Source organism: Sesamum indicum, linkage group LG9, assembly GCF_000512975.1.
Source record: "Sesamum indicum cultivar Zhongzhi No. 13 linkage group LG9, S_indicum_v1.0, whole genome shotgun sequence".
NCBI lineage: Eukaryota > Viridiplantae > Streptophyta > Magnoliopsida > Lamiales > Pedaliaceae > Sesamum > Sesamum indicum.
This window is the reverse complement of record NC_026153.1, coordinates 3,023,938-3,037,787: the sequence shown is the minus strand read 5'-3', so window position 1 is coordinate 3,037,787 and position 13,850 is coordinate 3,023,938. Positions and strand designations below refer to the sequence as shown.

The following is a 13,850-nucleotide window of genomic DNA, read 5'->3' as shown; positions in this document are numbered from 1 at the left end:
AGAACCCATATAGGCCGCATATCATGGGCTTTAGTTTCATCAATTGAATTACCTTAATATTTTTTTTAAAATTTTTACACCAGAATATATGGGCCACAATTACCAAAAGAAAAAAAACTAAAAATTTGAGCACTGAAATGAGATGGATTTAATTTTTTTGGACTCGTTAGTGCAATTAATCCCTTTCTTGGTAGTGGTTCAGGTCCACTTGACAAGCGCTTATCACAGAGCAACATCTATCGTCTATTCGTCAGCCTCTCACACCTCTTATCAGAGACGTACTCCCTAACGGAATCCGTCACCGTTTATTTGCCCTTTAATTTCAATCCCTCGACCTCCAGCCTCAACCCACCCTCCCTCTCTCAGTTGTAGGTTGTTGCTCAGAAATTTCTTGCTAAGATCTTCAGCATTTTTTTCGTGGATTTCTAACCAAAAGGTAATAGTTTTTCTGTTTTCCTATTTTTTTTGGGTCATGGGGCATTTCTCCCTGTTGCCGTTTCCTGTTTCTTTCGTGGAAGCTCTTGATTGACTGTAGAGATTTTTTGCTCTTCTATTGTCGGTTTAGTATTCATAGATTTGATCTTGGTGACTGCCCAACTGCTTAATTTGATAAACTTGTCAGAACCCTTATTCATTTTGAGTTTAAAGATTGAGTATCTTTATGGGAAGATGAGTCCTGCGGTGTTTTTATAGTGGTTCCTCGCTGTGGGGCTTCTGTGGAGGTGCCTTGTTTCTTGATTTTGGCGAGGGGTGTAATTGAATATAGAAATTTTTGATTGGCTTGAATAAAAACCCTTAATTGTTTAGAGGATAAAGGTTTGGGAAATGGGGGAGGATTTGTTGACAAGCTTAAGTATTGAGAATTATCACCCATCAACATTTTTGTCGATGGATTCGATCACCTGTCATGAGGAGCCTGATCGCGATATGAATAGGCAAGTTATTCTTTCGGGGCCGCCCGATATTAATCTTCCGTTGTCTGTGGAGCGAAGCCCTCCCCCACAGCCATGGAACCACGACTCTTTTGATATGCTTGAGGTTGGGCTCGGACACCAAGTTAATGACTCGGATAAACTCCTTGATTTGCCTAAAAATGGGCGGAAGTGTGCCAAGAGATTGGATAGTGTGTGGGGTGCTTGGTTCTTCTTTAGTTTCTATTTCAAGCCTGTTTTAAAGGACAAATCAAAGTGTAACGTTGTTTGGGATAGTAATGGGGTTTCTGGCTTTGATAAGTCTGATCTTCAACTCGACGTCTTCCTGGTGCAGCATGATATGGAAAATATATATATGTGGGTTTTTAAGGAGAGGCCTGAGAATGCATTAGGTAAGATGCAGTTGAGAAGTTACATGAATGGCCACTCTCGCCAGGGTCAGCGTCCATTTCCATTCAGTGCTGATAAGGGTTTTGTCCGGTCTCATAAAATGCAGAGAAAGCATTACCGAGGACTTTCTAACCCACAGTGTTTGCACGGGATCGAACTGGTTCCATCACCCAATTTCATGGGCCTCGACGAGGAAGAACAGAAGAAGTGGGTGGAACTCACCGGTAGAGATCTGAACTTCTGCATCCCGCCTGAGGCAAAAGAATTTAGTTCATGGAGGAACCTACCAAACACAGATTTTGAGCTTGAAAGACCACTTCCTCCATTGAAGAATCACAATTCCCACCCCCCTGCAAAGAAACTGCTTAATGGGTCAGGTTTGAATTTATCAACTCAGCCATCAAACCATGTAAATGGCAACGGGATGGATCTCCCATCTGTTGGTACCAAGAAGAGGAAGGATCTGTTCTCGCATGGAAATGATGAAGAGTGCTGTTTGCCTAATAATCTTAATGGAGATCGACATCAAGATGCAGAATTCCATCCTGTTGAACCTCCTTGGTTGAGTGAGTTTACTGGGGTCATGAGAAATGTCTATGGCCCTGTTACGGCAGCTAAAACAATTTATGAGGATGAAGAAGGATACTTGATACTCGTTACTTTACCTTTTGCTGATCCTGAAAAGGTGAAAGTCCATTGGTGGAACCATCTCACACATGGTGTGGTGAAAATCTCATCTGTCAGTACGGCATGCATGCCGTTTATTCAGAGAAGCGACCGGACATTCAAGCTCAGTGATCCAGCTCCAGAGCACTGCCCTCCGGGGGAGTTCAGAAGAGAAATCCCACTGCCCACTCGGATCCCTGATGATGCGAAGCTTGAAGCATACTTTGACAAGAGTGGAACAGTTCTTGAGATCAAAGTGCCCAAACATCGCGCGGGACCAGAGGAGCATGAAGTTCCTGTTTGCCTTCGCCCTCCTAATGAATTTGTGTTGTCTTGAATGAGGTACTTTGACTGGACAACACTAAGTGCTGGCATACTGATTAAGTTGAGATCCTAATTAGTAGCAGAATGAAATTTATGCACAGATTTTATCGATTATCGTCTTAGCTCGAGTTGTGGCTTTCCCATCTTCTCAACATTGATAGCTGTTGTCCCGGCGTTTCTGAATTTATGCCAAGAAGTCATGGGGCCGAGGGTGAGAATCTCACAGCCTGACTTCTGGCGTTAGATGGTAGATCTTAGAATTGCTTAATCCAATATCTGATTATTAACCAGGTTTCTTGGAAAAATCGTCTTTATTCTTATTTAAGATATGCTGCTGCATTACACATCTTATTTGTGTGTTTATTCTGGTAATCATGTCGGGTAGCTATAACGATAATCTTTCGATTTATATTTTCATGATGATAGTCTGTTTGCTTTTGTTTTTCCCAGTGGTCTTGGATAAGTTTGTTTTGGAAAATTTTGAAGTATGCTCTGGAAGATGGGAAAATTGGGCACTAATAATTAAGCTAATTTTAGCAAAACAATGGGAAACGTTATTTCTGTGTTAGGCTGTCTTGGTTAGCTTGAAAACACAATAATGTTCTCAAATTTGATTCATATATTTATTTTTCAATACCGTAAATTAAAACAAATTTTTCGATCTTTATCATAATTATAAATATTCCTTTATTGTTTAAAAAATTAAAAATACTTCGTTGAGACACCCATGTGAGATGGCTAAGTATAAAGACATTGTGAATCATTTATTTGTACCTCAAACAATGTTGAACATAATTTAGATCTAACGGTTTACAAATTAATATATAAAAAATATTTTATACATAAAAAATGAGGAAAAAAAAATGGCATAGAGTGTGTGTCTACACCACTTTTTTAAGGTGTTTTTCCATTATATATGTTTATACTAATATAAAAAAAAATTATTCATATTTAGCCGTTTAAGACATTGAAATATTAATTTTTTTAAAATTATCAATTTTATCCTTAAATATTAATATAATTATTTGTTTAATTTAAATAATCTACATATTTTTTTAGCGATATCGTGGTTATCTATATTTCACCCTATATTGATCACTTGCTCTCCTTCTAATCACATATTGACTTTTATTTAAAAATTTGTGTTGCATCTATATGATTATATGTGCTCAAGCTGGTTTGAGAAAATATAAGGATTGATTTGTTCTTTTATTTTTGATTGGGGTTCTTTTGCATTTGTAGATATTATGGGGGATAAATTGCAATTAACCCTGAAATAAAGTATCTCCTCACCTAACTTAGTCAAAAGCCAACAATGTCGGGAACGGGTCAAAAAAGCGATCTTAGCAACAGCGTATAAAGAGAGAGGGCTAAGTCGACAGGAGATTTCATCAAGCGTTGATCAATGTTTGTATAACTAGATTGATTAATGGTGACTGACTTTGATGGTCAATTAACTGGTTATTGTAGGAACGACTGTATCTAATTATACCTAATAATAATTTGCGACAAACCATTTAAAATAAGATATTTATGTTTTAATAAATTATATATAAAATAATACGTTAATGTTAAATATAAAAAAAATAATAAAAAAATCTATAAAAAAAATAACTATTCAAAGATAGCGGAGAAGTGAGAAGTTAGATCAATAAATAAAAAATAAATTAAATATTAAAAAATATACCAAAAAAAGAAGACACCAGAAAAATGTTCTCCTTAATATATAATATAGATATAAATAGATAATATAAAGGTCCTTGAGTCTTGACACATTCATTGTGTGTATGAATACATTATTTTTAATAAATTAAAGCATACCTGATACGTGTATATAATTTAATTTTTTATATTTATTTAATTAAAAAATATTTCATTAGAACTACAAAAATATTTTAACTTTTAGATGTGTATGAATGTATGACTATTGATAAAACTATTATTTGAGAGAGATATATTTAGGAAATAAATAAGTAAACTAATGGTATTTTAGGAAAAAAAATTTGTCTATCAAAGTAGTTACTTCAAGGCCTCGAAACTTAATAGTTAATTAGAATAGATAGATAACGAATTATTTAAAATAAATAGTAGAGAAAAAGTCAAACATTTGTGAAAGAATGGATAATATATAATATTTGTAGAGAGAAAATGAAATTCGATTTTTATTTCTAATTTTTAACTGTAAAAGCATTTATAGATAAATTAATTTTACAAACAAACGTAGTGTTTGAATTCGTTTTTTAAGTGTTTTGTGGAGATAGAGAGAGAAAAACAAAAATAAATAAGTATGTGTTAGAGATAGTATGTATGTTTAGATTTATTTTTTGAGATAATTTAAAATAAATAGTATATGTTTAATGTTGTGTTTTGGGAGACAAAAATTACTGTTCATTGTCAAAGTATGTCTTTTTATATATATATTTATGTATATGTATATGTATGTGTTTATGTTAAAACAATTAAATACCTAGATAAGATGTTTATGCATGATTCTTGATATTATGACTTGGGAAACGAACATGATAATTGGATTCCATTCGTCAGTGATGTGGTATCATGTAAATAATATGTCATTACTACTATTAGCACCATCATACTCTCAATTTCATTTGTATACTTAATTTTAAATGTCAATTTATACATATACATTAGAATCTTTTATGCAGTAATTTTTTTTTAATAATCTAAGTATTTATTTGATGACTATTAGAAACATGTCCAAAATAAGTCATTGGATGTAGCCCATACAGCCCAAACTATCCAGAAAATGTCCAAAAGAGTCAGCCCAGCCCAATTGGAGTGTTAGAATGTTGTCAACTTGGCTGAGGGGAGGTAGAAGAACATACACCTTTGGCTATTATGACACACGGCACAAGTAAAGGAAAGGCGGGGCTGGGATTTTCTCAAGTTGGCGGCTAACCACCTCTTTAACACTAGTTTTTGCCCACCAACCTGATTTTATATATAGATCTACTAAGTCTGTTGCATTTCTCCCTTCATATTCCATTTCCAATCAATTCTTGCACTCATTTTAAATTTAAATGAACAGTTTTTTTTTTCAAAACTTGAATGAATGAGTCACCCATGGGAAGCAAAAAACATACAACACAACACACACAGAGTTGATGCATTAATGATGAGGTGTAAGAATTCAACGCAAGCTTATGATGGATGCAATAATGATTAGGCCAAAGAAGTCAAATTACAATGAGAATCTCATCAACCAGACCACCTTTTTACCGAATTTGATTTTCTATTCTAAAATTTTATTTTATTTTTTATTTCATTCAACATACGCACGTCATGTATATAAATTTTTTTAAAAAAAAGTATGTTGTCATTCTTATATACGTGGAGTGTATATATTGAATGGAACAAAAAATAAAATAAAATTTGCAACAGAAAATTTGGTCCGTCTTTTTGAACTGCATTCTATGCTCTTCAACGCTGGTTATAATTAGCCGACGTACCTTGTGCAGGTGGTACTACTTACTACACATATGCCCACGTTTCTTCTTTAGCTATAATCTTTGGTTAATTAGGATGATGAGAAGAATACAGATTTTGTTCCCTCTTCTCTTGTTATGGCTCATTTTGGTGGCATTCCAACTGCACTATGGGATTGGGAGCACATTCTCCAGTTTTCAAGATTCAAAATCAGGTAATATTTGTTCACAACTTTCATCTGCTAACCTGTTATTATTTACATAAATTGATATCTTTAAGTTACATTTGTATTAATGAAGAATTTAGCAAAATAATTTCAAAATTTGAAGTTTCTTGATATTTCACAAACTATGGTTCACGACGAGGGTTGAAGTATTTGAAGTCGTTTGTAGTGTGGAATTATACATGAAAATTGAAAAAATTTGTTATTCGAGATTTGAAATTCCTGATTGCGAACTCATCAATTTAAACACAATATTAATGTTGTCTCCTGCTCCCTTTTTTCCCACAGACACAGAAGAAAAAAGATAGAGCGTCGAGTTAGTTGTGTTTTGATCTATTAATGTCGTCGTTGTTGCCTTCAAAAGCTGCTAACTTTAGAATAGGATTACAATCGCCACAAGAATTTATTAGTGTAATTACTGATTGTATCTTTTTCTTAAATTCACACGAATTCGTCATTTAAATTTATTCAGTAAAAGGAAAAAGAAAAAAAAAGTTAAGTTCTTATCTGCTATTAGATGCATAATAATATCACATGTATTTAGAAAATAAAACATTAATATTATATCGAACTCCTAAACATTCACTAGGGAAAAAAAATGTTTCATTCCGACAGATTTTGCAACAAATTTTGTCAAAAATACAAATTTCAACGGTGACAGACTTTTGCAACGAAAATTTTTCATGACATGAGTTACCTATGCAAATCGGGCCACGCATTTGGGTGGTTATAGCAAATTTTGTAACAAATATCTCGAGTATTATGTAAACATTATGATTTTAGATGAGAGGTCTAGTCATCTAAGAAAATAAAGGATTATCATTGTAAAATACTAACTTTCGAGTGAGGACGCCAGAATTATGACCTCCTTGTGTATTTGCAGTTAGTCCCAAGACCCGTTCCGCTTCATACAACACAAGAACTACAAGTGGTGACATGCAGAGGACAACGGTAAGCACATAATTAGCCATCTTTTTCCTCCATTTACATGTTAAAGGCGATGAACGATTAAAAAATGAACTTGCGTTCTTGAACAGAGAAATGTGAGAGATGAAAACGAAAAGAAGGTCCGAAAGACGCCTTCTGGACCGAGCCCTGTTGGAAATCATCGTCCACCATCTACAACCTAATGAGATTGCAACAAGTAACGTGTCTAGAACAAAAGATGTTTGTTTAGAGTGGTTGGAGGTTGGATATTATATATTAACTTTTATGTTCAAAGTAGTTTGTATTTTTCAAAATATTGAGTTTAGCGTTCTTCGAGACGAGGTCAGTTACTCTATAGAGCAGTGCTAAATTCTTTCTCTGAATTTATTTTTTATGGTTTAGAAAAGTGCAAAGTTACTCTAAAATGTTTGGTCTTAGGTAAGTCATAGCTATGAAAGTCAAATTTTCATGACATTATTTGAAACTCCAAGTGCTCTAGTTTTTAGATTATGATATGTGGAAGACAAAATTTTCCCTATCAATTCGGAAGACAAACTAAAAATTCAAGAATTTCAGTCCTTTATAAGATGAAATCATCCAAACAAGTTCAAACAAAATTATTGTTATGTAATAAAAATTCTTAGATCTTTCAATTGAACTTTAACAACAACACGCTTATTGCTTAGCACAATCACATGAAAATGGTAAATTAAAGTATAGATTATGTCTAGATCATTACTGGGATACCTCAATTTATTTTCTTTTGGTTCCTTCTTTTGGTGTCATAATAAAGCAAAGGTGGTAAGCGTTGCACTTTTTGGAAGCACACAAACAAATTGTTGTAATGTGATTGTAATTACATGTTGACATTATGTGAAAAAGTATTCATATGAAAAATTTTGTTGCTACACTCATCATGTGTACTAAAATCAGAATTTATCACCATCTCTTAAATCCTTGTTTAAATGCTTCAACTCCTCATTTTTATGCGATAAAGTATAATACTCTCTGTACAGAAAAATGATGAAATTTTGACCATAAATGTGAAAGAAACTGAAAGTTCACTTAAAACTTCTGTTGATTCATAAAATAAATGTTGCATCTCTAAATAGAATATGCATTTAGAGAGAAAAAGAAAAGAAAAGATCAGAGTGTAACAATATATATAACCCATAGACAGTACTCCGGTTTCTTGTGAGTTTGAAAATTTTCATTTGCAACTGAGAATATTTTCATTTATATTAATAAAAAAATGAAAGGCAATTTTCATTCACATATGATAATTTGTTTCATCACTGTACTAATTTTTCTATTATGATGATAATATTCTTAACTTAAATTGATTTTAAAACATGAAAAATTATTATCTTATACACGCAGAAACAACGTGCCACGATAACTAGTGACATCAAATGAGAAGCAAAAAATGGCCATTCAGTGCCATTCAAGTGTTATCTAAAAATAAGCTTTTAAATATTTAGATATTTTAAAAATAAGTTAGGATTCTTACTTTCTTTAAAAAAATGGCTTTATAAGTGCTTGCCGGTCTCATTCTTTAAACTTACAAGCATTTTTTATAAAACAAAGTTACCTAACACTCTGTAACTTTTTATAAACTTTTTAATCTCGCATAAAATGTTTCAAAAAGCTTATAAATCCACCGAAACACCCTTTACGTGATGTTTAACAGCATAGTATCTTACTAATTGAAGAATGTTAGGTGTACAGGTACTATTTCCTTGGTAGTCAGGGAAGACAATGAGGCATCCAATGTTTCTATGATAAATATGTGCCGCCTGAATTCTTGATTTTTATACAAATTAGCTAACACTTTGCTTGAACCACCAATCCAAATGGCAAGGATACCCAAGATTCTCAACCTAACAAATAAATGATTAGCTTTACCTTAAACTATGACCCGCAATAAAATGGCCGCTATATTTCAATTTGCAATTTTGACAAGTATACAATAGAGATCCACCGTAACTACAAAATGTGATTATAAGTGTCATACCGCACGCTTCCGCTTTGATCGCTTACTTCTCCTAGGCCCAGAAGGAACTGGTTTGGCACTGCTGGAAGCCAATGCCTCTTCAAGAACCTCCTTGCCCTGCTGGAAACACCAAATGACACTTTGAAATCATCATATAAATATCTATATATATATATATATTCATAATCCGGAAGAGCATGTGTTATTTAAAATGGTATCACAAAACTTTAATGCTCATGCTGTCATGATAAAATTTAAGTACCCACTGAGGACATGAATCGCACAAGAACCAACTGTGAAATTACCCCGAGGTATGGAACAATAAGTAGCTTTACATTTGCATGCTTTAGTATATATATGTATCTATGAACATATGTAAAAGATGCATGCATTTTATGTAAAGGATATCCAAGCGCATTGACATGGCATAATAAAATGATTACCAGCAATAGTGATTGGAGCTCACTCTATCTCAAATTTAACCAGAAATTTTTAGTCACTCCATCCCAATAAAAAGGTCTTGGTTTTAACTGGGACAATATTTTAGATGAGAAAAGAAACTGTAAACCTTTTGTATAAGTTTACAATTTTGAGATAAAAAAGAGCAACATTTTAAAATTAGTGCTGGTTACTTTTTAACAAGGGTCACTTCGGAACAAATTGACATATTAGTAAGTGGAACACTATATAAATACATCCCGAAAAGGCGATGGAAGAAACGTTGGGTAGTAGTTATTAGTGAGGTTTCCTAAACCTTTTCTTCAAGGAAAAAGGTGAGGCATGGCCTAAATCAAGTGCATATTAAAGGACAATGTGCAGGAAAATTGTCAATTACTTTTAAATTTCTCATAATACATTCGCACCCCCCATGAGTTGTCTATCACATGTTAATTTTCCAACATTGTGTATGAAATCATCAATTTGATCAAACAAGTTGGGGATAGGAATAAGAAGGTGGTTAAAGGTATGTCAATCTCTCAAACCAAAAGCTGGAAAGCAACAAAGTAATTGTCATGGAGGCATTTCGCTTTATCTGTTTGAACACTGAATCAATTTCTGTGGAAGCAAGAAATAAAGTCTCACAAGACATATTAACATTGTAAGAATTGATAAACAAGAGTTTCAGCAAATAAATTCTTGCAAGATGACGAGTTGAAGTTTACCTTCGATTCAGTTTCATCGTCTGAGTCATATTCAGACTCGGAATCAGATGCAGTTGAAGCCTGCACATCATCCACAGGAAGTGCACTAGTCTTTTTCGTCTTTTCTTCTTCTTTCAGCTGTTTAAATCTGTCTCAGAAATAATTGTACTCAGCCAGGGATGTCAACGAAATGAAGGCAAAGAATTTGGAAACTCAAAAGCGCACCTTTCACCCGTTCGTTCCGGCTTAGCACCTGATCGTTTTGCACGTCCAGCACTGATTATCCCACTAGCATTCTCACTGACAACAGGCTTTGCACCTCCCAATTTGCGCAACCATACCTGCTGTGCGGTACTAAGCACATTGTTTGTGAACCTAACAACCAATAACATAGATGCCAATAATCACCAGTTACGTGGATGCTCCAAATAAAGGCTTGTAAAAATACCAACTCGGAGATATACATCTGTGTTTAGTGCTGCAAATTACATCTGGATAAGACGCTTGCATTATCCAAGCATGTCGGCAAGAAAGAATATACCAATTGTTTAAATAGGCCTACCACAATAGTACTTTAGCAAGTGAATCACCTACTGCTTACTCAAAAGATGGTCTACTACCTTATATTTTACACTTCTGCACGGAGCATTGTTAGTTGAATGACATGGTTTCACGGTACTTCTCAATTTAATAGATGGAACAATACATAATAAATCAAATCTGTACCACCCAAAACCAAGAACCAAGCCGCACCATAGTAAACAAATGCTACTATTAGCTAATTGTTGGTCAAATAGTTAGGGGGGGAAATGCCACTAGAGATGATTGTGTGCCGTCATTCAGAAACTCAAGCTGAACAGATTCTCAGGAAGTACCCTTTTCAAGAAGTCACTCCACATCATCTTGCTAAAACTTTGATCGATGTATGATTTTAGCATATACTTGGGAATTTAAAACAGTATAAATACCAACAGAAACAAAGCCAACATTTTGGAAGGAATTGGCTGAATAACTTTATTCAACTCCATGCTGTTTAATCTCAGCCTCTTGGTGAACCTTCAATAGTAAACCTAATGGGCAAATCCAGTTGTTTTTCATTCGATATGCCTAAGTTAGTTCTTTTACATTTATTTGCTCTGTCCATCTCTCAGGTATCCTATTGCTTATTCTATTTACTTTATTTGTACCCAAATACACCTATTAATTTGGAAGTTGAAAAATGGAAGTAATATTGCCATAAGGTAGACATGATCGCATTATTTCTTGGCTTGACATGCAAAAAATAATACACTGTTCAACTTTAGATGTTGCAGTCAGATACTGAAATGGTGTTTAGCAACTGACAACTACTAATCCATCCATGGATAATAGAGACCGTTATCTACTGCTTCAACAGGGCAGGCGGAATCCAATTTTACTCACTCATCACTATAGCAAAAGTCTCATTATACTTCAAAGAAAGTTCCACATTTCTACATCAACAGAATCTCAGTTCAATCACTATTGAAGTTCTACTTATAGCACAGGCAATTTTATGAAATAATTGTACACATTTAACTAATAAGAATCAACTGGTGTTTGGGGGTGTGGATTAATGTTAATAATAAGATTAAAGTTCATTTGGACCATGATCAAGTCTAGGGATGCTTTCCAGAAGATGGAGTGATGGACTATTGAAGAGAAAACTGGAAAGTGAGCCAATTACGTCATTTCAAAACCTCTGAATCTAATACATAAAGAGTCCCAATAATTATCTTATCAAGGCATATGCCCAACAATAAATTATAACAATCTTGATCGATTACAAACTGGACCTAGATTCTACAGAAAGAATAATGTCAAAAATCTATAATGGACATAGCTGAGTGTGGCATGCTCAAACATTGTCATATTTAGTATACTTCTCAAAAACAGCAGCCATGTAAATACGATTAATAAATGATCAAAATTACCAGTATATCGATAATCCAGATGGAACAGACAGAGAAAAGTAGCCTATCATCAGCGGAAGAAACTTAAATACAAGAAGTGTGTTCTTCTGAGCCGGATCATCTGTCTACAGCACAGGATTAAGGTATCAGCAATGTAGAAGGAAACAGCTAAGAGTTCAGAGATCAAACAACATTAGAACTTACTTGCGGAGGCTTCATTATTTCCATTGACACATATTGTGATACAACAAGAAGAACAGGCAAAACAAGGTATGCTGCAGTGTCCTGCCAACCTAGTGGTGGATGGCCATCCTACAAAAGAGAAAATGGAGGATATATATTATTGTAATAATCCCACAAATGCAGTAACAATTCATATCTTTAACTTACATGGATATCTTCCTGGTCAGAAAGGATTTGGACTGAGGTGAGGATTTAAGGAAAGAATTTTAACTGATTCCATATTCACAGAATTTAAAATCCATCAACAATTCACAAAATAAGTTAAAAAATGAGATTTGAAATTCATTCTAATATGGAATTATCCAAATAAGTCCAAAGGATTTATTAAAGGGGATCTCAAATCCCTACCTCCAAATTCATAAATCCAAATACAATGTCATGGAAAGAAACTAATCAAATGATGAAAAGTGCTGTAGATTCTGATAGAAACAAAATGCTGTGGCAAAGAAGTAAATTCGACGGTAGTTAATAGCTCCACGGACATTAAGTTTGAATTACCACAAACGGGAAAAGCCAGGAAATTCCAGATCCACTTTGCCTAGCAGCAATTGTTGTTGGGCCCCCCAAAGAAGGAATCCAAAAGAATCCTTCAGTTAGCAGTCCCTGTGTAATAATTTAGATTAAAATCAAAACAATAATGTCATAGTAAGCTCTATTACAACATATCAAGTAAGGACATGTGTGCAAATACAATAACAGCTTCTCGTGTACCTCGTTTGCCACATTTGAAAGAGCTTGATATAAGCCTATCCAGACTGGTATCGTGGCCAACGTTGGAAAACATCCTGTTTCAATCCATTCAATAGACAAAACAGAACAACTTAATGGAAATTATATTTATTGGAACAGACCAGAATAGCAACAGGGAAATTTATTGCCAGAGAGGAGGAGTTTCTCAGGTGAACATCAAGTGAACAGTTTCAGAGGCAATTGACTACATTCAGAAAAATCAACATTGGATAGTACTTGTTTACACAGCAAATGAGATAACTCTGCTGGGATTGCTAGTTCACGGAATATGTGAAGTGTAAACTAGGGCGACTTTGTAGCCCCATAATATATACCCAGTTACGGTTGCAAAAAGCATGAGTACATTGCTAAGCAGGATAAGGCGTGACAATATTATCAGCCACATTTTACATGGTCTGCTAAGAAAAAATAGAGCTTTTGCCACATAGTCTATGCACCTACCAATTTATTATAAGGCAAGCACAGAACCTAGAGAGGTTACGCCAACATGTTTGTATCTACAATACTATAGAAAGAAATGTGACTGATAATTAAAACAGACCTGCTAGAGGATTGACTCCTGCCTGTCTGTATAAACGAGAAGTTTCAAGTTGTATTCTTTCCTGTAAAATTTCAATATACATATTTAGTCCACCTAGGCTAGGTGGCAAACTGGTAATAACATCTTTGCTAAAGATTTTATCTCCTAATATCACGGCTCAAAAAGAGATCCACAGCAAGATTTACAGCACTTACAGCTCAAACCCTATTACCCAACTTCAGCCCCACCCCCATACAGGTAATGAAATTTGTACTCATTTGATATGACAAAGAATCATATATAACTATTTGATATGTTCTATGTTTGGTGTTTAGCTCTTAACAGAAAAGCAAATGATAGTC

General features: G+C 34.2%; 2 protein-coding genes across 3 annotated transcripts in view; one reads left to right on the top strand and one right to left on the bottom strand.

Moving 5' to 3' along the window:
• On the top strand, positions 252-2,658 carry LOC105170398. Its single transcript, XM_011091149.2, has 2 exons — positions 252-2,330; positions 2,414-2,658. The coding sequence occupies exon 1, from the start codon at positions 826-828 to the stop codon at positions 2,323-2,325; it is 1,500 nt and encodes a 499-aa protein (XP_011089451.1). The 5' UTR covers positions 252-825; the 3' UTR covers positions 2,326-2,330; positions 2,414-2,658.
• The window catches only part of LOC105170397 (inner membrane protein PPF-1, chloroplastic), an 8,698-nt gene continuing 3,434 nt past the window's right edge, over positions 8,587-13,850 (bottom strand). The window contains exons 4-11 of one of the 2 annotated variants that reach the window (XM_011091147.2): positions 13,510-13,570; positions 12,930-13,003; positions 12,717-12,821; positions 12,180-12,287; positions 11,997-12,100; positions 10,270-10,419; positions 10,066-10,192; positions 8,587-9,022 (exon numbers count right to left, since the gene is read on the bottom strand). In XM_011091147.2, the coding sequence (XP_011089449.1) occupies positions 8,918-9,022; positions 10,066-10,192; positions 10,270-10,419; positions 11,997-12,100; positions 12,180-12,287; positions 12,717-12,821; positions 12,930-13,003; positions 13,510-13,570 (834 nt within the window). In that variant the 3' untranslated portion in view covers positions 8,587-8,917. The remainder of the gene's footprint in view (positions 9,023-10,065; positions 10,193-10,269; positions 10,420-11,996; positions 12,101-12,179; positions 12,288-12,716; positions 12,822-12,929; positions 13,004-13,509; positions 13,571-13,850) is intronic. The other variant, XM_011091148.2, reaches the window with a different exon arrangement.

Excerpts from the sequence above, each read along its gene's own strand:
- LOC105170398 (XM_011091149.2), top strand. The coding sequence starts at position 826 with ATGGGGGAGGATTTGTTGACAAGCTTAAGTATTGAGAATTATCACCCA.